Source organism: Ictidomys tridecemlineatus, chromosome 3 (assembly GCF_052094955.1).
Source record: "Ictidomys tridecemlineatus isolate mIctTri1 chromosome 3, mIctTri1.hap1, whole genome shotgun sequence".
NCBI classification, from domain to species: Eukaryota; Metazoa; Chordata; class Mammalia; order Rodentia; family Sciuridae; genus Ictidomys; species Ictidomys tridecemlineatus.
In genome coordinates this window covers 89,076,360-89,103,106 of record NC_135479.1, presented here as the reverse complement: position 1 = coordinate 89,103,106, position 26,747 = coordinate 89,076,360, and the positions used below count along the sequence as shown (strand labels likewise).

At 43.0% G+C, this 26,747-nt stretch overlaps 1 protein-coding gene and 1 long non-coding RNA gene across 5 annotated transcripts in view; both read left to right on the top strand.

The window, feature by feature from the left end:
• Slc9a9 (solute carrier family 9 member A9) overlaps positions 1-3,630 on the top strand; it is a 541,578-nt gene extending 537,948 nt beyond the window's left edge. For both annotated transcript variants that reach the window (XM_078043469.1, XM_078043468.1), the window contains exons 15-16: positions 640-745; positions 1,979-3,630. In XM_078043469.1, the coding sequence (XP_077899595.1) occupies positions 640-745; positions 1,979-2,206 (334 nt within the window). In that variant the 3' untranslated portion in view covers positions 2,207-3,630. The remainder of the gene's footprint in view (positions 1-639; positions 746-1,978) is intronic.
• An 8,230-nt stretch (positions 3,631-11,860) lies between these two features.
• Positions 11,861-21,968, top strand: LOC144376277 (uncharacterized). Of its 3 annotated transcripts, none has more exons than XR_013436556.1 (3): positions 11,861-14,857; positions 15,919-16,449; positions 17,553-21,968. It is a non-coding gene; the product is annotated as an uncharacterized LOC144376277 (long non-coding RNA). The 3 variants fall into 3 exon arrangements; XR_013436557.1 differs by having other exon boundaries at positions 15,919-17,679; positions 21,174-21,968; XR_013436555.1 differs by having other exon boundaries at positions 15,919-21,968.
• The last annotated feature ends 4,779 nt before the right edge of the window (positions 21,969-26,747 follow it).

The following is a 26,747-nucleotide window of genomic DNA, read 5'->3' as shown; positions in this document are numbered from 1 at the left end:
GATGAGCAGGTTTTTCTTTTAACTGGTTTGAGCATTTTAGGATGAAGAGATGAGAAAGACAGGTGCTAGAGAATAGGATAAACCTGGCACCGGCTTATTTACATAATTTTGTATAGAAACGCATTGATGTACGGAGGATAAAGTGACTGTGTTGAAATGGTGAAAATAAAGTACCTTGGAAAACAATCTGTGTTCACTATCCAGCTCTGAAATAACTGAACATTTTATGAAATACCTCTCGCTTCTTTGTGAAAATGACGGGTGGTTTAAGCCCTGTGCGTGCGGTTTTAAGAAAACACCATCTTTCATGCTATTGTTTAAGTAATTCTTAAGAATGATTCCTCTAAGCAGATGAGACATGGAGTGGGGGAGGGAAGAGGAATATTTGCACCTCACTCCAACCCAGCGTGGACCATTTACCATTTCTCCATGATGAAAGGCTATCAGGAGAGCTGGAAAAGTGTGCGGAGCAAAGATTATAAACAGCAATTTTTGCAGGCCAAATTGCTTCCTGAATGAGGGCGTAGGAGATTTAAAGGTGAACATAAATGTCTCCTTGGTAGCATGCAGAGGTTTTTGCTGCGTGAGAAACGAAACCCTAACTCCCTTTTGACCAGTGTTCCTTAACAGGCCTCTCAGATACCTGAAACCAGTTTTAACCCACTCGGGCCCTCCACTGACCACAACCTTACCTGAATGGTGCGGTCCGATTTCCAGGCTGCTCACCAGTCCCCAGGCCTATGGGGTGAGTAATGATTCTCGTGGACAAGCTTCGTGAATACTGATGAGCCCAGAAACCTCAGCTGTTCCTCGCCGGCTTGAGCAGGCAACATTTTTTAAATTCACTGCTCCAAAAAGCATTTCTCTTCTCTTTTCAGTTGTTGCTGATGTTGGCTTATTCTTCTTTTTAAAAAAATGCAATTTTTTATTGTTACCAATATTTTTAACCATAAAATGAACTTGGAAAATGTAAAAGAGGTAATGTGTCCTCACAAACTGCTGCGTTCTGAGCTTTTGATTATTAGGCCCGTGCTTTATAGCTCAAGGGAGTGGAATAAAAAATTGCTGAGAAGCAATTAGAATCATTACCAGCAAATCAGAGTGTCAGAGCAGAGCCTTCGAGTTGGAAGTACCCTTAGAGGTTGTCCAGCTGGCCACCCCTTATAAATACAGAAAACTACATCTGCAAGATGTTCCAGACCAGCAGCCTCAGCATAACTTAGAACTTGCTAAATGAACATTCTCAGGCACCATCTCAGAAACTTGGAGCTGGGAGCCCAATGATCTGTGTTTTAACAGGCTCTCTACCTGGTGCCAGTTCAAACTGGGAACCCCTGGGCTAGGTCAGGGGTTCTAACCATCATTCACTCTACAAGTAATTTAGTGTGGCCTTCCAGAACCCAATAGAAGCAGAAACTCTGCTGTTACATGGGAATCTCTGTATGAAGAAGATTATTGTTAGCTTGTGACATTCTACAGTGGTGACTTCCTATCATATCTAGTCTTGTGACCCTCATCCCCAAAACCCTGCAGAGCGGAGAACCTTTGAAGGTAAAGTATAACCAAACTTGTGTTTTGAGAACTTCAGGATAGTCAGGAGCATTTAAAAACCAACATGAGACACCTTTCCTACTCTGAGGTAACAGGTTAGCTTGTGCTAACTCCTAATTCCTCCCAATGTCACTGGGTGCCAATGAGGAAAGTCTGAATTCCATTTTCACTCCCTTGAGCACCAAGGTGGTGCTTAATTGGCGTGGGTTGTCTAACAACTCTCTGCTTGGGCTTGGGCTATGTTTACAGCCAAGTTTTCAATGCTGATTCAGGGAAATGCTGAGCCACACCCATGGCAGAAACCTGCTTTGGCAAGCCAGGGCAGTTCGGAAAAGGGAAAGTAAGCCTCTATGGTCCTACATTTGTGGACTGGTTTCTGCCTTCCTCATAAAGTGACCTGTCTCTCTCATTGTCTTTCCAAAACCAGGAAGAGCTCAAGGAGGACGATGCAGAATGCATTGTGAACCAGGACGAACTGGCCATGAATTACCAAGAGCAAAGTCCCTCGTCCTGCCGTCCTCCTGCAAGGCCAGGCCTGGACCAGAAAACTTCGCCCCAGACACCAATCAAGGAAAACATTTATGAGGGAGACCTTGGCCTGGGAGGCTATGAACTCAAGCTTGAGCAGACTCCAGGCCAATCCCAAATGAATTAATGACATGAGGAGCACAGATATAATCACTAGTAAGGCTGGGCTGACTGAGGAAAAGGAGCCAGACAGAGAAGGCAGAAGCTGAAAAACACATGAAGAGCATAAATTGGAGAGAATCAAAACCTTGCCAGGAGTATCTTCTGGCACCTCCAAAACTGAGAAGTCTTATCAGCCCTCTGTATGATGCATCTGAACTTAGTTCTGTGACACAGCCATGTTTATTCCTGGGTTGGGTGGGATGGGAGCAGGGAGGTGGGAGTCCTGCTGAGTCAGGGTGGTGAGATAGGGGTGCTGGGTCTGTAGGGTGCCGCTGCTCCACAGGCAGCTGTCTGGGACCTGCACTTGGATTTCCAATGTTATTTCCTTCATGGGGAAGAATTTAAAAATAAGAAAAAGAGCTTCTGAAAGTAAACACTTTGTGCCTAAGCCAAAGGGAATGTCCAGTTGTTCATTAAGTGGTAAGTTTTGTATTTTTAGGACTTGACGCCCACTTGTTCTAAATGACCCCGGGGTCATATGTGTTCAACACCCACTGTTGGTGGCCTTAAAGAACCCACATGGTGTTGGGGACCGACTATTCTTCTTGACATCCTTTTGAAGCTGGTGGCTTACTGCTGGGGGTGGTGATGCCAAAAGCAGGGTCAGTTTCCAGCATGGTAAGACCCCTTCCCAGGCTGATCTCTCTTCAAATACCCATGCTTCGCCTGAAGAACAGGCCTTCATTCCTCGCTTGTATTTGAACCACTTCTTGGCTATGCGGCGGGTCTCCTCTGTATGCTGGGTGATAGGGTTGCTCTCCACCGGGCAGGAAGCTGTGCAGGAGCCCTAACCTGCCCTCAGGTTCACAGCTGTGAGCAACCTGGGGGCAGCAACTGATGACAGCAGGCTGATGACATGCGGATCATACCAAGGATCGGGACAAGGTACCAGGACCCCCATTAAGAGGCATGGCTGATGGCCCGTGTTCCAGAGACCAACACAATAGCTTTTAATTCAGCTGCATGACCTGTGCCTTTGAAGCCATAAGATACCTCAAAGCTCGTTTTTCTCTTGAAATACAGATGTCAATACTAGACTCCAAAGAGCAGGCTCCCAACTCAGGTGTCCTGGCTATGTGATGGGTCTGCTTTTGGGGGAGGGCGGGAGTCACGTCTTCCTCAGGCTCAAAGCTTATAACTAATGTATGCTTTGCTGACCGTTGGCTAAGCCTTAAACGTTACCCGTGCTGGTGTCGGGTACACCGCTATGAACATGGATTTTTTAATTTTTAAAAAATTTTTTTTGGCTTTCCAAATAGTAGAATCTGAGGCACAAATTGATTTATACTCCACTAAGTATATTCTTGTCATTCCAGGTAAATAGGGCAAGTGGGGCAGCATGGAGTTTTCTAATTTGACTTCATCCTAATAAATTTTTATTGTAAATGACCACTGTGTTGCCTAATGTTATTTTTGGTTTTTAATTTTCCAGGACCTTGTAAGGCACCAGGACCCAACCTCCATCCCTTACAAGGCATGGCTGATGGCCTGTGTTCTGGAGACCAACACAATAGCTTTATGTAGATAGATAGATAGATAGATAGATAGATAGATAGATAGATAGATAGATAGATAGATAGATAAATGGATGACAGATAGATAGATAGATAGATAGATAGATAGATAAATGGATGACAGATAGATAGATAGATAGATAGATAGATAGATAGATAGATAGATAGATAGATAGATTTGTAGATTGACACAATACCTTTATTTTATTTGTTTCCTTTTTATATGGTACCAGGGATTGAACCCAATGCCTCACACATACTAGGCTCTACCACTGAGCCACAACCCCGGCCCCCACAATGGCTTTTAATTCAGCCACATGACCTGTGCCTTTGAAGACATAAGATTCTTCAAAATGGGGCAGGGAAGATCTTGGTGCCTTCCAATACTGGGGATTGAACCCAGGAGTGCTTAACCATTGAACTATACCTCTAACCCTTTTTATTTTTTATTTTGAGACAGGGTCTCACTAAGTTGTTCAGGGCCTTGCTAAGTTGTTGAGGCTGACTTTGAAATCATGATCCTTTTGCCTCCACCTCCTGAGCCGATGCAATTGTAGACATGTGCCACCACACCCAGCTTCATGCTTTATTTAAACGCACCTTCTCTGTCCAGGTTAATTGGCAGTTCTAAGCTTCTCTTTTGTACCCAGAGTGCTGGGTAAAGCAGGTTCTGAAAGCAAACCTAAAGGAGATGCAAGGGTCCTCGGGCGTATGATAGTCAGAGGGGCTGGAAGAAGCCACTGAAGGAATAAAGAAAGCAGTGTTGGGCTGGGATTATGTCCCAGAGAAGCGACACTGGGTCGAGCAGAATGGCAGGGCTTCTTCTTTTCCCCCAGGGGACAACCAGAATGTAAGAAGAGCTACAAAAATAGGGGTAAGAGATGCTAAAGAAGGGAGGAAAGAAAGAGGTAAGGGCTTATCTTATTTCTGCCCCTATCACTTGAAAGAAGTGAAGAGGGCTTAGTGTTTGCTTTGCTTCCAGTGCAGAAAGACACAACAAGGAAAGAGATGATTCCCCCAGAAAAGTCAAACATTGGTGAGGATGCAAGTGGAGAGGTGGGACAGACACGTTGAGGAATGGAGAGGAGGGTGCCCAGTCTAAAACCAGCTCAAAGAGGGAAAACAAATCAGGCCTCTGCTTCCCAGACAAAGCCCCTCCTGTGAAGAAACAAGTCTCTTTCCAATTGAAAGACATGAATCACTGCTAGGAGTGGGCACAGGCTGAGCCCAGCAGAGGCAATGCCCTGCCTCTGATGGTGCCCCACCCAGTGTGGAAGATGGTGTTCCAGTCTCAGGAGGTGGTTACCAGCCATCTTCCTCTCTGTCCTAGACCCTGGAGAGGTTGGTGTTCCACTCAGCAATTCATAGAACCAAATCCCTGTCATGCTCCTGTTATGAAAGATAACCATTTGTGATCTCAAGCAATGCTCTGTACTTTGATCCACAGTCTCAGGACTGTGAAATTCAAACCTATTATTTACTGCCAGTTTCTAATGAATAATAAAGGCAAAGGAGCTTTATTCAAACCACTAATATTATTAGAGCTTTAAACAGGACTAATTAATTATCTGACTTGAACTTCTTGCCATGTGCATTACAGGCACATTCAGGGGTGTGCTTATGTGCACGTGCACACACACACACACACACACACACACACACGCACACACACACACGCACACACACACACATCCAAACACACACACAAGAGTTCCACTCACTGGCAAGTTCCCAGCTAAATCCTCTCTGGTGTTCCCCGTGATACTTGGGCATTATCTGAGCAAGTCTGAAATCTGGGAGCAAAGGCCATCAGGGTCTTGATTCATCATGGAGTTTCTAGAAACTTCTTAGCAATTTTAACAATATAAATCAAAGTTGAAAATTTAAATACCCTTTAAGCCAACAATTTTATATGCAGAACTTTTATGCTAGATATGTGAGAAATTATACCTATGGAAATAGTAATTAAAACAATTAAATTGCCATCCTGGTTAAGTACATCCTGGCCCAGCTGCATCATATGAGCTGATATGGAATGATTTGCAAGATCAGTTGTTAAATAAGAACAACACGGTGCAGAACAGAGTATGTTCTGTGCCTCCATCCTGGCAGGCTAAAGAAGAAGCAGTAGAATGGTCCCACCTTAACAACTGGGAGGGGATGTGACCTTTCACTTTTGTCCCTTTTGAGCTGTGTACACTGTACATACATTATTTCTTCAAAACCAAATTAAATAGTGATTCCTTCAAAATAACTCCTTCCAAGAACTGAGTTACAGGGGAAGATGGAGCATAAGCCAGAGAAGTTTCATCACAAGTTTTTTGAGGCCTTGAGAATACAAAGAAGCTCAATAGCTTCTGATTTTCCTTAATAACTTCATTTAAGGTGCATGAATGCAAACTTTGTAAAAGGTCTTGAAATTCATCAACTGTGACTCAATTCCACTATCAAATATCTAGTTGAAGTCAACTTTAAAAAAAGAATATTTTATTAGACATCAAAGCATATGATAAAGCAATAGTGACTAAAACGGAATGATATTATCCCAGACAAAAAGCAATAGATCAAGAAAATCTAACACTAGGTATAGAAAAAGAACCATGAATACATTTAGAAATTTGGGTCATAAAATGTGGTATTTCTGGGGCTGGGGCTGTAACTCAGTGGTAGAGTACCCGCCGTGCATGTGTGAGGCACTGGGTTTGATCCTCAGCACCACATAAAAATAAATAAAGATATTGTGTCCAACTACAACTAAAAAAAATATTTTTAAAAAATGGTATTTCTGTTCAAATTGGGGATAAATTAACCATAATTTATAATTATGCTTTTAATTTGGAAAAAGAAAATAAGATGATGTCCTCTGGATATGTTAATGCCAATTTCCAAGCAATTTAAAAAGCTAAACAATAAAAAACAAAACTATAGGATATCAAAAAATAAGTGAATAATTTAAAATATGCAAAGAAGCTTGGCAGGCTACAAGGACAAACAGAAGCAAAGGATGATAAATTAGACTGCTTAAAAATATGAAATTTCTTATGATAAAAGACACAACAAAACAAATATTTTAAATTATTTTTTAGTTGTTGATGGACTTTTATTTTATTCACTTATTTATATGCAGGGCTGAGAATCGAACCAGTGCCTCACACATGTGAGGCAAGTGTTCTACCACTGAGCCACAACCTCAGCCCAACAACAAAACAAATTTTAACACAAGAAATAAACTGGGAGAAAAACACATGCATATACTTTTTGTACGTGTATGTGTATTAGACTAAGAATTATTCTTCAGAAAATACAAAGAACTCCTACCAATGCTTGAGAAAAGGAAAAAAGGCTCCCAAATTTAAAATTGTACAAAAACTATGGAGAATTATATATTATATATTATATTGCCACTGTGTGCTATCTATTTGCAGAAATAAATACTTGGCACTTATGCATAAGGAAGTATACAAAGTGGTATTCATTGTGGCAGTATTTTTATGGCCAAATATTAGAGGAAAAAATATCCACCAATAGCCAAAGAGTTAACTATGCTCAAATCAGGAAACACTCTGTAGCAATTACCCTGTATAGAGGTGAGTCTATATGCATGCACTCAGATGGAAATATTTCCAAGATATATGATTAGTGAAGAACAGTCTAGAATGATAGTAGACTGATAACCAAAAACAGGCAGGATTAGGAAGACCCGATCCAGAGAGCCTTTGGGTCTATCTGCATTCTGGTTAATCTTTATAATGAAACTCTAAACATAATTGCCTGTTTATTCAAATAAATTTAAAGATACGAAAAAATATAAGTAAATAAATTAACATAGGTACTATTTTTTAATTCTATCTCAGTAAGGAGGAAGAATACATGGTTCATTCTGAGAGTGACTCCAAGATGGGGGAGAGGAGCCTGGTCAATGGTCCAATGAAGAGGCTAAATTTGAATAAGGTCTTGCAAGATGAAAGGGTTTTCCCAGGCAGACCTGAGTGGTGCTGGCCCAGGGGGCAGGAGATGGGGCTGGGTCACTAGCATGCTACAAGGCGGCCCAGTGGAAGGGAAGAACATGGGAGGGACAGGAGGGAGGGGGCTACAAGTTATCATGCATGGTTACCATATGGATTGCTTGTGTGTTTGAGGCTGGGAAATGGGAGGATAAGAGGCAGAGCTGGAAATGTAGAATAAACAAAGGAGACTGGACTGTGAGAATGGGGAGCTATTGAGGTATTTTATGCAGAGAAGATAATTTCATGGGTTATGGAGAGATGGTGCAATTCAAGTAATGATAGAGGCAGTACAGAGTAGGGTGCTACTTCTAGCTCAGGAGAGAGAGGAAGAGAGACACAGCTAAGGCAGGGTTAGGGAGCACAAAGAGGGTCAGGTCTGAGCTGAGCTTCAGAATCGACCAAGTTGATAACTGATTGGATATGAAGGTAAGGAGGCCAGAGGGGAAGCAGAACAACCCCAAATTTAAGTCTCAGATGATGATTGTTTGAGGAATTCAACCACTGTGAGGATTGAGGAGAGGAGCAGGTTTCTGGAAAAGCCAATGCACTCCACTCTGAGCACATTGAGCCTGGGTTTCCTATAGAGAACAGAAGGGAAATATCCACGTGTTGCTCAAGTGAATGATCTAAAGTGTAATGAGGGGCTGGAGTGAAACTCAGTGTTAGAGCTCTTGCCACAAATGTGGAAGAACCTGGGTTCACTCTTCAGCACCATAAATAATAATGATGATGATGATGGTGATTATGGTGATGAGGATGGTGATGATGGTGTTGGTGATGATGATGATGATAAATGTTTGAGTAAAAGGTTCAGGCTGGAGATGTTGATCTGGAAGGATAAATGGCAGCACAGGTTCACTGAAGAGCTTTTCAAGTGTCTTACGGCCCTCCTCATTTTCCTGCCAAGAGATTTTTATATGCTCTCCCTGCATAAGACATTATAGGTGGTTTTGATTCCTACCCTTCGGAGAACTACTGACAAGAAGAAAAAAAAGACATGGGACAGGGAACTGAGAAGGGCTAAATTCAGGGATTGGATAGAGTATGAGCCTGGGAAACAGCCCCTGGCGAATCCCTTCTTGTGAATCCAAGGCGACCTGGCATTTGCATGGAGAGGGGAGAAGATGCAGAGAACTGTTGACTTCCACTGTGGCCTTACACACCTGTCCACCTCTCCCCGGCTGTGACGGTCAGCTGGAGCAGATGATCATGTTCCCCAGCACCCGGTATATAGCTATTGATGTGGCAGATGGTTTTTTCCTTCATACCTGTTAGAAAAACCACCAGACGTGTTTGCTTTCAGCTGGCAAAGCCAGCAACACAACTTCACTGTCCTACTTCAGCAGCTTGTCAACTCCCCAGCCCTGAGTCATCCCTTAGTCCTCAGGGTCCTTGATCACCTTTCTGTGCTCTCAGACATCTTGCTGATTCACTACATTGATGACATGGGTTCCTAGTGATCAAGAAGTAGCTATCACTCTGGACATAAGGGTTAGACACTTGCTTGTCATAGTTTTGGAAATAAATTCGACAAAAATGTAGAGACCTTCAGCCTCAGGGAAGTGGCCAGGTCCCGTGGTGTGGGGCACCTTGAAATATCACTTCTAAAATGAAGGACGAGCTGTTGCATCTGACCCTGCCTACAACCAAGCAAGTCACACTGGCTTTGGATTTTAGAGGGATCGTATTCCTCATTTGCAACTTCAACTCATTTTCCAGGGTTGAATTTTGTCCTCCCAAAAACATATGGGACAGAAGAATGTGACTTTATTTGGAAACAGAGTCTTTGCAGACGTGATCAAGTTAAGATGAGTCGTGCTGGATTACAGTGAGCCTTAGCTCTAAGGACAGCTCTCCTTAGGAGGAGAGAGAGACACACAGGGCAGAAGGCCACATGACAGTGATGCAGCTATAAGCCATGGGATGCCAAGGATTGCTACAAAAACTAGGAGAGGGGCGTGGAATGGTTTTCCCTCAAAGCCCCCAGAAGGAGCTGATGCCTTGATTTCAGACGTCTCTGGAACTGTGAGAATGAATTTCAATTGTTTTAAGCCACCCAGCTTACAGTACTTGGTTACAATATCCTTGGGAAATGAATACACCAAATAACCTGAAAAGCTGCTAGTGTCATTTGGACCCAGGACAAGAGAAGGTTCTGGAACAGATCCAAGATGCAGTGCAAACTTCTCTGACACTTGGACCATATGATCCAGTAGATCTGATGGTGCTTGAGGTGGAAATGGTAGATAGAGATCCTGTTTGGAGTCTCTGCTAGGTCCCTGTAGGTGAATCACAGCACAGACCCTTAAGATTTCAGAGAAAATTCTCAGCCATCCTTTGCAGATAACTACTCTTCTATCAAGAAATAGCTCATAGCTGGTACTGGGCCTTAGTAGAGACATTTAACCACAGACCACCAAGTTGCTAGGTGACCTCAGCTGCCCATCATGAAAAGGGTGTTATCTAACCCAACAAGACATAATGGTGAGTACACACAGGAGCATTCCATTATTAAGCAGAATTGCTATCTAAAAGATCAGACAGACCATGAAGACACATTCTAATTTATATGAGGATGTGGCCCCAAAGTCCAAATTCCCTCTGCTACTATTTCACCTTCTCTCTCCCAACCTGTGCCTAAGCCTCACAGGGAATACCATATGAACAGTTGCCTGAGGCAGGCCTGTATACAGATGGTTCTGCATGATTTGCAGGCTCCACTCAAAAGTGAAAAACTGTAGCACCACAGTTCCTTTCCAGAACATCTCTGAAGGGCAGAGATGAGGCAACCCCTCACAGTGAGCAGTGTTCCCTGGTCGTTAATTTTATCTGGAAGGAGAAAAGCCAAAAATAAGACTGTATCCTAATTCATGGGCTGTTGCCAGTGGTTGGGCTGGATGGTCAGGAGTTAGGAAGAACATGACTGGAATATGGGAGACAAGCCAGTCTGAAAAGGGGGTGTGAGGGTAGACCTCCCTGAATGTGAAAGAATAGGAAGATATTTGTGTCACCAATAATCAAAAGAATGACCCACTGTGGGGCACACCAGTCAGCCTCTTTCTCCAGTCACTGGTCTGCTCAATGGTCTCATGAACCATGTGGCCATGGTGGCTGGCATGGAAGTTATGCATGGGCTTAGCAACATGGACTTTCACTTACCAAGTCCAACCTTGCCACAACCACTGCTAAGTGTTCAATCTACCAGCAGCAGAGACCAATATGGCACCACTCACCAAGGTGATCAGCCAGCTACCTGATTGCAGATGATGACATTGGATCACTTCCATAATGGAAAGGATAGCATATGTTCTTTCCAGAATGGATACGTGGACATTGGTCTGCCTTCCCGGCAAGCAATGTTTCTCTTGGAACTACCATCCATAAACTTACAGAATGCCTATCCATCATCATGGTGCCCTGCACCACATTGCTTCTTATCAAGAAACTCACTTCACAGCAAATGAAGTAGAGTGGCCTGTGCTCATGGAATTCACTGATCTTACCAAGCTCTTGAAGTGGCTAGCTTGATAGAACAACTCAGTGCTGGCTAGGTGGCAAAAGCTTGCTGGGCTAAGGCAATACCCTCTAGGAGGCTGCAGATGCTCTGAATCAGCAACGAATATATTTCTCCCATAGCGAGGATGAACAGGTCCAGGAATAAAGAGACAGAAATGACTCTAGCACCACTTTGTATTAACCCTAGGAATCTACTAGTCAAACTTTTTCTTCCTGTCCCCAGCACCTACCATGTCCTGTGATTAAAGTCGATGAGAAACTACACAATCCAATTCAGGGAAAACGTCTGACAGCCCAGAACCTTCAGGAATGAAGTTTTAGGATATGCTTCAAGCTCAAGAACCACAGTTAGCTAACATGCTTGCTGAGAGCAAAGGAACTATGGTGGTGATTATAATATGTAACTGTAACTGGCAAATGTAACTGGCAAATACCAGTTACAACAACATGACCATAGACAGAAATGAGGACTTTAATAACTACCAATATTTTCTTACTTTTTTAAAAAAATATTGTAAAGACATTCAACAAAGTTTTTTTTTCTTTTCTCTAGGACATTATTGTCTGATGTAAGATATATTCATAATAGTTACCTTTACATGATAAATAACAAATTATAGAAAATCAAAGTAGAAGAAGGAAAAATGATGTTAAGAATTGTGCATTCTCTCCTAGGGAAAGGCTTAATGTGTTTTCTGTGGTATGCAAGATAATTGCAGTATTTGGAGGAAGTAAGACTTTGTCGTTGTCCCCATTTGTAGGCCAACTGACTTAAGAAGACCCAGATGGGTGCCAAGTGGACAAGCATGGACACTCATGGGCATTTTTATGCGTCAATTAGGCTACTTGTTGGTGTCCACTATTTAATTCAACACTAACCTCATTGTTGCTGTGAAGATATATTCTGTACATAAGATTAATTTTCATCAATAATTGACTTTAACTAAATAAGATTATGCTAGATAATCTGAGTGTTCCTGATTCCATGGGCTGAAAGGCCTCAAGAACAGAACAGAGGTTTCTGGAGGAAAGGAGAGATTCCATCTGTGGACAAAGTATCTTCAGCTCATGCCAGCAAGGTGTAGCCTCCTTTATGAGGGCCTCCCCACAGGTCTCCCTCTTACCAGCCCTCGCAGTCACGTAAGCCACCAACTCTTCACAACAAATACCTTACTCTTTTTCTCCCTCCTTCCCCACCAGACTAGAATCAAAAGACAAAGCCTAGAAGAACAATTTTCACAAAAACAAATGAAGCCAGTAGATTATTTGATGAATCCAAGTGAGTTCTCTAAAGAAATAATTCAGGGATTTGTTTCGTAAAAACACATTTCCAAACTACATCCTAATTCATTCATGGTGATGACCCCCGTCCCCCTCCTTCTCTGTAGCATAGTTCAAGGGCAACTGATGCTCATACAGATGGCCCTGAAGCAAGATCTTAAAGCACTTGTAGGACTAACGAAGAAGTGTTCAAGTGCATCCATTATTCATGGCAGGGCAGCTGTTAGGCTAGATGCGGGGGCAGTTCTGGGGTACAAGTTGTTTACCTATTTAATATAGAAGGTTTCTATGCCTCTCAAATATTTTCCATCAACCTGTCATTCATTCTGTTCAACAAACATTTATTAAACCCTTCCCATGTACCTCTGATAATCAAGGATAGGAATTGCCAATGTCAGCATCATTAACGGGGTAAATAAAGATGGGACAGAGGGAGCAATAATAGGATTCAGAAAGTACATTAATCCAGAGACATGATGGTCCAGTCCCTCACCTCATCATACAGATTGATTAGTTTAGCAATGAGCAGGGAGGAGACAGGAGCTCCAATGAGCCAGCTGGAGGGAGAGGAGTACCCAGGCCATCTGACTGCAGTACTGCAGAGGACAGCTTCTCTGCACAGGAGCCTCCTCCTCCAGATCCCCACCTCCCCACTGGGTGCTGCTCAGGGGGAGGAGAGCACTAGAGCACGTGAGCGAGGGCCTAATGCAAGGATCAGACTCAAATGCCCCCTATTACATAATACAGCCTTACACAATACAAAAGCCTCCTGTGAAACTCACAAGCCCATGCTTGGTCGACAGGCAGCAGAAGTGACCGATTTACCCTCCCTGCAATCCCTTTGCCCACTGTCCAACCAGCAGATGGCAAGCATCAAGACATGCTGATTGAACAGAACGGAACCGATTTAAACCTGGGCCAGGTGGAGTTCCATTGTACCTGACACTCTCTCTTCAGGGCTAAAAAAAAAAAAAAAAAATGGAAAAATGGCAAAAAGTGGAAAAACAAGCAATTATTAGTGGATCTTTTGAGATGGGCTCACTTTTTCATACACAAGATCTCATGGTATTCTCACAGCTACCCTAGAAACATCACGGGGTAAGCCTGGCTTTACGTACATGGACCCAGGGGACAGAGGGTAAGTCTGTGGCCTACAGTCTTATAGTTGGTAAATAGTGGAAGGGAGTTCTGAACCAACGGTAGAAGTACAAGGACCACGGTTTTCCCCAACTATGCCAGGCTGCCAGAGAAATTAGCACAGTGTGTCTGTTAGGGTTGAGACATTAGGTGTCCCCCTAAAGCTCATGTATGAGACAATGTAAGAACTTTCAGAGGTGAAATCATTGGGTGTGACAGCCTTAACCCAATCCATGAATTAATCCTGATGGGGATTAACTGGGTAGTAACTATAGGCAGACAGGGTGCAGCTGGAGGAGGTGGGCCCTGGGAGTGTGCCTTTGGGGTATATATTCTGTCTTTGTTGAGCAGAGCTCTCTCTGCTCCCTGGTATGAAGTCTTGAGCTGCTTCCCTCCCCCACACTCTTCTTGGTTCTAAACTGGTACTAAACTGCTGAAAGCCATACCAATCTAGCTGAAGAAGAGAAGTTTTCTCTAGCATAACATGTGCAGAAGTTGGCTTTGGTACAGCTAAAGGCCCAAACCAGGTCATCAAAATGGTGCCTTTCTCTGCCCTCTCTGCTCCCCTCCACCTTAACCTCATTCTCAGCAGGCCCAGGACAATGGCAAAGAGACCCATCAACACCCCTGGGCTTTCCTCATCCTTATAACCAGTAACCCCCAAACCATGAGCGTAGCTTGTCTCAATGGCTTTAGTAAAATCCTAGGAATAAAATGATTGGCCAGCCTGGGTCACATGCCTACCTCTGCCCCCAGTCATATTCACCCCAGGGCAGAGTTATTGGTTGGTCAACCTGTGTCACATGCCTGTCCTGTGGAGACTTGAGCAGGAACTTTAAATTGACAGTTCCTGTAGAGATCAAAAATTAAGTCCTTTGTGTTGTCTCCTTCCAAATTAACCTGGGTAGCCAACAGAGTGTTGTGGAGATAATGGTTCATAGTTACAAATCATTTCAATTTCTCTCTCACCTCTCTTAGTTCTTCACTCTGGGGGAAATCAGTCATCCTGTTGTAAAGGTACTGAAGCAGCCATGTCCACCTGAAGTTCATATGACCATAGGGAATTGAGGCCTCATACCAATGTCCAGCACCAACCCATCAGCCATGTGGGTGAGACACCATGGACGTGGATCCTCAGCCTTCAGAAGTTGACAGTCTCAGGTGACAGCTTGACTGAGACTTCATGGGAGATGCTGAGCCAGAGCCACCCCATTCAACAACCCCTGGATTCCTGATCCACAAAAAAAAAAAAAAAAAATGTGTGGGATAATAAAAATTCTCTGCTGTGTTTTAAGCCACTAGATCTAGGGGTAATTTATTATGTAGCAATAGATATAATTCCAGTAACGAATTCTTGGATGTGCCAAAAGAAGTCAGTAGACATCCATACCATTAGGCACACTTTTACTAACAGAATCCTTTGATTAATAATAAAGGCCCTAAAAGACCAGAGCTTTGGCTTCCCTGGTCTTAACCCATGTCTAATTTCCTCTTCCCCTCATTCTGAAAACAGAAGTGGAGTTGATGGTGGCAGTGAAAACAGCAGCACCCACACCTGCCTGATGGGGTGGCCCAGGTCCCCACAGGTGTCAATGGTTGAGGGAGAAACTGTGTAAGTGCAGGGGGACAGTTGCTGGATGACATGGGGACACAGAGGGGAGAAAACTGCCCTGCCTTCAGGAGCTCCCAATCTGGGCATAGAAATAAAGTAAAAATGTTCTTCTCGTCTGTACTCATAGCAGAGTTAGGCTTAAGAGGAGCCCTAATAGGAAAAGTATCATGGTACTGGTTCTCCACCCTGGTTTCCATTGGGCCCACCTGGAAGCTTTAAAAACACTGATGTCTGGGCCCCAGCCCCAGAGATTCCAACTTAATTGGTCTGGAGTGTGGTGTCAACCTTAGGATTTTTTAAAAGCATCCGAGGTGATTCCAACGTGCAACCAACATGGAGGACCACTGGATTCCAGGAAGTTTCCCAGAAGGAGAGATGTCATAGTGTTGAAGAAAATCATCAGAGTCTTCCTAGAGGAACCAGTAGTTTGGATGGGCTGTATACCATTTCAAAACTAGGGAGGACAGTACAGAGAAAGGGTGGAACTTAAGCTCTGGCCAGCCGAGGTGTAGTCATGTTTTCTAGGGCAATGAGGATCACATTAGTTAAAAAGTAACTACAAGGTGAAAAGGACGGTGCTAACATTTTTATTCTAATTCTAAACCCTCAGGTTGGGTGCAACAGCACATGCCGATAATCCCAGCAGCTGGGGAGGCTGAGGCAGGAGGATCTCAAGTTCAAAGCCAGCCTCAGCAACTTATCGAGGCCGTAAGCAACTCAGCAAGACTCTATCTCAAAATGAAAAATAAAAAGGGCCAAGGATGTGGCTCAGTGTTTGAGCACTCCTGAGTTCAGTCCCTGGAACCAAAAATAAATAAATAACAAATAATTCTGAACCCGCAGGCTTTAAGCACATGTATTGCTGAGACCACTGTCAGGCTACAAAAGCACCAACTCACAAAACCTGTGAATCATCAAGTTCTAAATCCTTGGCATGCAACACATTTGGGATATCATTTTAGGGAGTCACAGCTGCTGCACGAACAAAAGAAGAAAAAAATAACTGCTCCCGTCAAGCCCCCATGACCACGCAGCAGCATCCGTCACAGCACTTCAAATTGTCTCCTTGTCATTGACACCAGATCCAAAGACGAGAACGGCATCAGAATCTGGCTCAACCCTGGCTCTGTCCACCTCAGCCGTGAGTCTTCTAAGTCCATGGATTTTCTAGTGAAATTTGGACCAAAAGCTACGCCCTACACCCTGCCCCCCACCCTCACCCCACAGTCTACACCAGCTAGAAGTGGAGGGATGTTATTGATTCACTCTGGATTTCCAGCTAAGTGGGTGTTAAATCCTTCCTTCGAGGCCTGCTACTGTTCTTTCTGTAGAGAGTAAGGTGGGCCTCCTGTATCCATCTCAGCCGGAAAGTGACGTTCAGAACAGGGCTTCAAAAACTTCAGTGTGCATTTGGATCCCTGAAGATCTTATTAAAATGCTGATTCAGAAAGTGTGGGTGGCATCTGAGGTCTGCCTCTGTAGAGAGTTCCCAGGGATGACTTAGAGCAGCCAGAGGCCAGAGCAACATTTTATCAGGCTGGGGCAGATATCAGGATCTGCAGGTAGGTGGAAAGTTTCAGAGCTAAAACCACAAAGCAATCTTGTTCACAGTCATGTCACTCTTTTAAAATTGTGTTGTCAACTGAGATTTTTCAGAGAACTTCTTTTATTTTTAAAAAAATCTCTGCGTATATGATAAGGAAAATATTTGTTCTCCCTGTATAATCTTCCAGTTAATGGGGGCAGCACTTATCCCAGTGAATGTATTTTCACCTTATTTGAGCATCATTTTTTTTGTTTATCCAATATGTGTTTTGTTTGTTAGTATTGCTTATTAATCATCATCACAATTCATAAACATTGGTCAAAAACTCAAATGTAGGGCCAGGTTGTAGCTCAGTGGTAGAGCACTTGCCTAGCATGTGTAAGGCACTGGGTTCAATCCTCAATACCATATAAAAATGAATAGATAAAATAAAGGTATTGTGTCTATCTACAGCTAAAAAAAATGTTTTTTAAAAAACTCAAGTGCAATTCACTGGAGCATTAAAGTAGAGATGGGAATAGTAGTAGATATGGCAATTCAGAATGGCAGACACGTAGGTAGCAAATGAGTCTCTAAGAAGAACACAGGCTGAGCCTCTGGTGGCCAGGCAATCAATGCAAAGCTTGCCACTGCAGATAAGCAACCACAGGAGAAAAGGATCCGAAACTGGGCATTACAGTTCAGTCCTCTCCCTGCAGGACTTCATCTGTGAAGAGCTTGCCAGAGGTGGACATGAAGTCAGTAAAACTCTGCCTTCGTCTTCAGGGCACAGAAGGACTTCTCTTACCTTCTCTGAGAAGAGACACTTGAGTTTTTCAAGAGCAGGTAAAAGATAATAATTTCCAGGACAAAACTGACAAGTTTGGCCAATTGTTGAAGCAGTCTTAAGCCATAGGAATGCTTTTTAAAGATGTGTACCTAACAGGAAAAAAAAATGGGTCAAGCTATATTTTTTATTAAAATATAGTTGGTTAAACCAGTTTAATTAAAAAGAATGAAGTCTAGGACATGATTATTAAGAGCAAAGCCTTTTTGATCATGTGTGTTTGTTAGTTAGCATTTCGTTTTTCAGTGGGGCAAGACCATCAACGGATAGGATATAAATCAGTTCTTGGTTTATGCAAGAGAAATGTAATAAATCAGATGTGATCATTCACACCTGTAATCCCAGCCACCCAGGAGACTGAGACAGGAAGAGGGCAAATTCAAGGCCAGCTTCAGCAACCTTAGCAAGACCTTGTCTCCGAATAAAAAAATACAAAGGACTGGTGATGTAGCTTAGGGGTAAAGTACCCATTGTTTCAAAAAAAGGTCCAGTACCAAAATGGGGTGGGGGGAACCTGCAAAAAAACTTTCCATTTTGAAAATAATTGTTTTGTGCCTAATGGGGTAGACCTAGAAAGATCATACTAAGAAAGAAATACTGTTGGAGTAGCTGGGAAATCTTGAACTAAATAAATCTTGGTGATTATAATCTTGCAGAAGATACTTGGTGGTCACCAATATATCTTTGACCTTTATTTATTCAACAAATATTTAATGAGCACCTACACTGTGCTAGGCATAGCTCCTTGCCCACAGAAGCCTGCATTTGAGCAAAGACTGGGCAAAGGTGAGCGATAAGCAAGTCTGCAGGCAGAAGTTTTCAGGCTCTTCTGGAACATTCAAGGCTAGCAAGGAAAAAAGTGTGGATAAACGGAATATGGAAGACAAAGTCAGAGAGGAAATGAGCAGGGGAGAGGAAGTTCAGGGTGGTTCTTGTAAAACGTTTGATTTTGTTCTTAGTGCAATGAAAGGCAACTGCAGCCCATCACAAGGGCAATAGTAACACATGAATTCTAACTGAAAGGATCACCTGGCAGCTGTGTGGAAATAGACTTTGAAGAGGTGATGATAGGAATAAGGGATTCTGTTCAGCTATCGCTACGTCACAACTACAACCTCACTGACACGAATAGGAAGGATTTATTTAGTTCATGTATCTGTCATTTAAAAGTCTGATGAAGGAGGCTGGATGCCACTGGGGCAGTGTCACCAGGGCTGTCCTCCACTTACCATTCTCCTCTGGGTTGGACCTGGATTTTTTTTTTCATAGGCATCTTTGGCACTATAGATGGCATTTCAAGCTATATCTTGATTTAAGATTAAAGTTTCATACCAGATCGAATTGCGACCACCAAGTATAGTATTTTTCAGCAGGCCATGTATAAAGGGACAGAGAGTTTTTTTGTGTCTTGATCACCAAAATGCTCTGAAATTCAAGGGGTCAAGGGCTCACAGATGTGTTCTTTAGTGAATAAGAGATGATAGATGATTGATAGACAGATAGAATTTTTTTCTTTTTGCTGCATGACACAGGACACCAGGAGAGAATATTTTTATAACTTATAACTTCAACTATGTTGCTTGGGTTACATATCAAAGTTTTACATTCGGCGTCCCAAACAAGCCTGAACTTATCACTTCAAAAGCTAAAATATCACATTTTTAATGTTGGGGATAAGACATTCGTATTTTTAAGAATCAAATTGCAGATAACTCCATCCCTAGAAGTCGAAATTTTCTAAGACAACTCCCTTCTGAAAGAGAGAAACACATGGTTTATTAATGGGCATGTTTAAAAGCCACGTCTAAATGTTATGACAGAATTAGAATATTTACAAATACAACCAAAGAGTAAATAAGAAATGCACGCACTATCATCTTCCTTGTTGAAACATTCAGATTTCAGATTTCCACAGAGACAACAAGCTAATAGATCTCAGGCTAATGGACATCAAGACCATAGAGAGAGGGTGCTCTGCCACGTTCTATTTAGATATCTACACATAGCCACCCAATATATCCCTTCATTACCAAAGACTTGTAATTATGTGTTAAGCCTTTCAAATTCAGGAGAATTATGAGCTAGGAAAAGCAATGAACTGGATGGTGAAATTCACCTGTGGCTCACTACCACCAAACAGGATGTGGATACTTTGGTGAAAGATCATAAACGCTGCATTATCATGTCTCCCACTGGAATAAAATTATTGTGGTTTCTATTTGAATGCAGTTTTAATTATACTATGAAAAAAAAATAGTGTTGAATCTTTTTTCCATGAACATGGCAGCCCACAAATACACCAAATGCCTGCTAGGTAGCTCATAAATTGCTCACATTTTGAGAAACACATGCCATGAAGCCGCAAGCGAATCCAATTCATCCCCTCACCTACCACAAGTCAGGCTATACTAAGTGCCTTTGACAGATAGCCTGGGATGGAATACCGGAGGCTTTCTATTTGAAGGAGGAAAATATATTCCTAATCATTTTCAGCCTGTAACACCCAGCTGTGCCAATAAGCCCAAGCGAGTTAGGAGAAAGATGGAACAAGTACAGCCATAAAAACAGTGACCCAGCACATTAAAAGGAGAAAAATACACACAACTCCATTTGGCAGCTCAATTAAGATGACCTCTAGTCATCACACTTGTTACGATGACAGCTCCTCCCGCTAACACCCACTGCACTTGGCTTTCTCTGGTGGCCTGGAAACAGCAGGGGGGGGGGGGATTTCTAGTTCTTTCTCTCTGGGCATCTGCATTTCACAAGCACTTAAGGTTAGCCCTAACTTCAAAAGAGTTCTTGCTCCAAGGGGGTAAACTTTCCTCCCTTGTAGGTAATTAGCCCATGGATGCATCTCCCCCACTGGGCTGATCTTCGGAAGGGCAGCATTAGCAGGTCAAGTTCAAGTGCTGAAGGCAGGTAGCACAGCTGCTAAGATGCCTGAAAGCCCTCTGTGGGGAGAGGGTTTGGCCTGAGGATCTCTAAAACAAGCCCTGGGAGACAGAGCGACAGTGTGAGCCATGTGGTATGTGACGAAAGTGTTGGTGTACACACAGACGAGTGTGTGCCATCGTATTTATTCCTCCTAGGACACAGATGACACCTTTTTCAGCCTTTCACAGAGATTTCACAGGGATTCTGAATTAGGTGAAGGAAGAGTTGGTGGTGGTGAGAGGGAAGAGGGAGCAGAGAAAGAGACCAGAAGCTAAACTATATGCAGGGCCCCTGAAGGACATTGGCAATGTGGGGGTGGGGAGGGGAATATTGTTTCAACATGATTTTTCATGCAACACAACTATGAGAATGAAGTCACAATCAGACACAACTGAAATAGTCATTGATTGAAGGAGAGTAAGAGATATGGGAACGGAGCCAAGGGAAGCTGAGTTAGCATGGACACAGAGAGGATGGAGATACGGGGACTGAAATGTCATCATCGGTTGAGCTGACCCCGAGTGTTCAAATTATTTCTTTGTTTTTCCTCTTCTAGATCAGTGAAAAATGCAGGGATTTTGCACTACTGCAGAACAAACAGACCCATGACCTGAGATTCCTAAGGTTTTGAAGCTGAGTTGATAGGCTTTGAACCCTTGCAGTTTGATTTCAACACTTTGAATTCCCTCCCCATTCAGGAATTTGGAGGGAAACCAGAAACCACGCTTTCTTGGCCCCCACCAGCAGCAGCCCCACCCCTGCTATGCTAATGGGTGGGTTTCCTCATGCAGAGGTAAGTGAGTGATGGTGGTACACAGAAAATCCTCAGAAACACATTTGCCCTCCGAGACACCACCACTACGACCCATACATATGCATGAGTTCAGCCATCTGCAGAAATGAACCAAAAGATTGTCAATGTGACAGAAGAGATTGGGAACATTCAAAACTCCAATCAAGGGGACCAGGGTATAATTTCAAAGAAACAAAACTCAACTGTGATTGTAATTGAGAAAAAAAAGAAATCCTAATCAAATTGTATTGTACCCAGTTTAAGAACAGACTCCGGGACACAAAAAGAGTGGTTGACCTGGAGCATGGAGAGGGCAGCCCACAGACCTGCCAGTACCTGTCCAGCTGTGTCCTGATGGGAGAGATATCTAGGCAGGTATTGTCTGCCATGGTGCAAGACTGGCACCTCAGACCTCCCCAGGGCTACCACAGACAAGGAGGAGGAACTCAACAGCTGGAACTCCCAGCCCTGAAGCACCCAGAGCAGCTGCCCCCTAATGAATACCACATTCTGATCTTTGCTGAACATATCATTAAAAGAAATTTGCCTTTGCTGGAACACAGCTGTCCTGTGTTAAATACCCCAAAGACTCTCTCAAATACCTGTACTTCTCTCTGCCATGACTGCACAGCTACTAGGCAACCTTCTGATGATAATTCTCCTTCCCTGACTAAAAGAGAAAAGGCTCACAAATGACATATATGTATAAATATCAGCCACCATCATTAAATATGCCCAGTGACAGATGTGTACAATCCAGTGTAATCATCAGTCTCTTTTGAGCATAACTGGTTCCAGTAAATTCCTAAGTCAGATTCCAAGTCAAGTCACCTTGCTGCCCAGCTGAGGAATGACCCTCTAATGAGTTGACCACTCTTAAGCCTCTCAGGGACCCATCAACTGGCTCTCTTCACATGACAACTTGGAAGTATGAATTCGTTAACTTTGAAATCATTGTCTCACAAGAACTCTTCTATCACAGAATATCTAGGGGACAAGCAAGCAGGTAATTTTTACCTGCACCTGCTGTGGTCGAACACTTCCTAGTGTGACACAGGAAGAGAAAGAACTTACAAGTAAGGGGGAGGGTTTTTGAGGATGCACACAAACCAGAAGTTATTCTCTCCCCACTTAAAGCCAGAGGGATCCAAGAAGCCCATCCCCACAGAACAGGAAAAGTTGGTTGGACACTGCCACAAACATGTAGCTGCAATATTACACAGCAGGTGTTTGCAGAAGGCATTTACAAAATGGGGGAAAAAATCTCTCCAGAATCTAAGCTTTGGTGTGGAACATTTTATTAGCTTCATATTGTTACTATAATAAATTATCTCAAATTCAGTTGCTTAAAGCAACACACATTTATTATGTTACAGTGCCAGTAGTCAGAAGTCCAAAATCAGTCTCACTGGCCTAAGTGAGCTAGATCGGTTCTTCTGGAAGCTCTGAGGGAGATTCTCTTTCCATTTTCTATGGCTGGAGGCTGCCTGCATGCCTCAGATGGTGGCCTCTGCCTAGCCTCACTTTAACTTCTGGTTTCCTTCATCACATTTCCTGCTTCTGACTGATCCTGTAACTACTGTAATTATACTGATCCTATCTGGAAATCCAAGCATACCTTCCCATCTCAAAACCCTATTCACATCTCCAAAGTGCTTTTCTACCCTATAAGGTAACACATTCACAGGCTCCAGGAATTCAGGTGTGGTCATTTTGGGGAATCATTATTTATCCTACCATACGTATATCATAGCTTGGGTGGGAATAGGAATAAATGATGTGATTGAAGTACAGTGATAAGCCTGAAGGACCGTCTGAGTGACTGCATTCTCACAGAGAGCTCACTGCACCTTGGCTACGGGCTCTGACTTGGAAAGAAGACACATGCTTAAAGTGGGCTGGCATGAATCAGTGTGGGACAGGTCACTACAGAATAATAGCCGGGACTAATGCAATGCCCAGGACTGGCACAACATAAGGAAAGCATACTAAGTGAGCTGATGAACACTCCTGATCCCAGCCAGGTCCAAATTTTACCAGGTAATTAATACCAGAAGCTCATCGAGTATGTTTAGGATCTTTGTGGTTTTATTTCACAAAATATAAACTAGATGACAATTGTATTCGACATGATGCTGACTTGCCCCTCTTTTTTGGCCTTTATAAAATCCTAGGTAGATACCTCCTTCAGATCTTATTAAGCTTGTAACTGACCAGAGGGTATAATTAAAGCTGGTAGCCACTGTGCCATGGTCTAGGATAGGTAGCTTAGGTTCATACCCTGACTCAGCCCTGTGGACAATGCCTCTCCTTCCAATGTCAGGCATGCTGAGAGTCCCTCATTAGCCCAGAAGGCTCCAAGCCCACTTTACCATAAGTCTGTAAATAAAGATCTCATATCAAGATCTAATATCAAGCTTGGCTTCCAATCAGGGCCTACGGACATGTCCTCTTTTTAGCTGTGTGATCTTGAACGGTTTACTTACCTTTTGTGAACCTTGGTTTTATCATCTATAAAATATAATCTGTACCTTGAAGGTTATGATTGTAATAGATAAAATAGAAGGGAAATATGGAAGCATACCATTCAAGAAATAGCTGTCAATATGATTTCCTCATGTGTGAAACAAGAATACTGACATACACAGGACTTTTGTAAAAATTAAGCGGGGAACCACCTGACACAGCACGTGGAACATAGAAGATGCTCAGTACTGATTCATTCCCAATCCCCTCTTCACTAAATCCCCACATCATGCATTGAGTTATGAAAGAATTATCAGCTCCAGAAAGTGTCTGACAAAAGATAACCTTTGACCTGAGCTGCTCCTCCACCCCACCCTGTCCTTCTCCCATCAGCTTGTAGGCAGAGACACATCTTTCAGATGAGCTCACCATGCTCCACTGCCCCCAGAGCCTATTCCTAAGGAGACAGGGCACCCAGTGGCAATGGATTGGGACAAAGGTATGCAGGAAGATGTCCATATTGAACTGCTCATGAAAGGATCCTGTAACAGAAATACAGTTTTAACAAGCTCAAGAGGAAAAATCTAAGGTGGAGATTTTGTTGACTAATACAAAAGCAATGTCCAGTAGGCATATCTGATGAATATGACTGGATCCAGGTACTTAAAAGATCTTGTCAAGACTTGTGCCATGCTGTGTCCCTTGCCTTGGCTTCCATCTATTCTGTTTTACTCTCTCAAGTAATAATTACCTCTGAGTATGGCTTCCAGCTTAGCCAATTCAGCAGACAGAAGGAGCCTCTTTCTCAATTGTTCCAACAAAACCTCTGGGCCAGAATTCACTGGCCCATCTTGGGCCAAGTGACCAATCCTATACCCATCACTGAGCCAGAGGGCTGGACTATCCATCTGGCAAGGGTTAGGGGATGTGCCCCCCTGGGAGCCAGAGGGTATGTATGTTAGAGGGACTGAGAGAAAGCTCCCACCTGAACTCATAGATTGGGATTTGGTGAGGAGTAGTTTGCCAAAGAAAAAAACTGCAGTACTAAAATTAGAAAAAGCAGAAGTAGGTACTAGGGAAATAAAAATTTTCCAGAAAACCTAAGCGACAGGGGATGACAACTTGAAGTTGTCAGGCCAAGACAGCAGGCCCTGGAGATGGGAGAAAAGAATCTTGAAATCCACGATTTATTGATGGGATCATTGTGTGGGTCTTCGCCCAAATGCTGGCCACACTGAAAATGACCACATATTCCTGACTCCACGTATCTTATCCCCATCCATCCTTAATCCCTGGCAGCTCTGCAGTTCCTACGGGGTTACTGATTTCCCTACTTATAAGAAACTTTATCAAAGGCCTCTAGAAAGACTAAATAAATTATAACCTCCAGTCTCTTTTATCCACTGCTTTATTTTTAAGGACTTGTGACAGGTTCGAGAGGCGTGCCGCTCCACAGGCGTGCCCCCTCGTTCCATCCAAAGCCCTCCCATCCTGGTGACTCCAGTGATTCCTGTTTGCCTCACTCATCCCCCTTACAATGGAGGAGGAATTTTGTCTTCTCTCTGTAGCTCCTGAGGAGAAGCCATCGCCCTTTCTTCAGCCTCTGCAAAGTACGATCAACGTGGCTTAAATTAAAAGCAAAGTTCAGACATGCCCACCCATGACTGTACAAAACCTGCTTTCAGGATGAGGTGATTACAAACCAAATTGGCAACATAGCCCAGAATGTTGGTGCTTAACTGGTCACATGTTAAAAATCACTCAGGATATATATATTTTTTTAATAACCATGCCTGAACGTCACCCTAAACCAATTAAATATAAATCTCCAAGGTAGGTGCCCATGTTCTGGAATTTTCTTTTAAATGTGCAGTGGAGTTTAGAATAACTGCATGGGAGGTTTGGGGGGGTCTCAGGGCATTAGATCCAGGTCAGCATTTCTAATTCCTCTGAAGGTTTGTGTCATCTGGGAAGAGACATCTGCAGAAGTCTGTAGAACTGAATGTCCCATTCATTGTCTCTTGACATCATCTCACCTAAGGATGATGATCTTATGAATTAAAGAATCCTGAGGTCAACTCTAAAGGAGGTCAAATCTCCTGAGAGAAAAAGAAACTGTCACAAAGGAGGTTGATGACTGATAAAGAAAGTTTGGGGCTGGGGTTGTGGCTTAGAGGTAGACCAAGTGTGGGGCACTGAGTTGGATCCTCAGCACCACACAAAAATAAAATATTGTGTCCACCTATAACTAAAAAATAAATATAAAAAAAGTAAGTTTGTCACCAAAAAGAAAAAAGTTCAGATCCACTGGGCACAGTTAGCAAGACCTCGCGGTGACAGCGTGTCCTGGTGTTCTTGTTCATGGATGCTCACTTGCTACGTGCCCTGGGATAAATCTGCCAACCTCCCCTGCCAAGTTTACCCACTTAATGCATGGTATGGCCTTCTTGGCATTTGAAAGATTCTTTAAAGAAACAAAAGACCTTAGCCACCATCTAAAATTAACTGCCTATCTATAATAACTGAATGAAAGAACAGCTCAAGTCATTAATGGGACAGAGGAGCCTGTCCTAATAAACACTCCCTTCTGTGGCTTTCATCCTATTATTTAAAGACACAGGAGACAAAAATGCACCAAACTAGGGGGAAAGTAAGTTACAACTCCCTTTCTGCGCTGTAGACACGCTTAGAAAAGTGAATTGATCAAAAGTACTCGGAACAGAAATACATTCCGGGGAAGTTAGAGATTGCCCAACTGTGAAGAAAGGTAAAACCCCACGAGCTTTCAAAAACCATTCCAGATTTACAGATGCTTTCTTCTGTCAAAATGTTCTTTTTTGTTGCAGAGAAACAGGAAATCATAACAGAAAG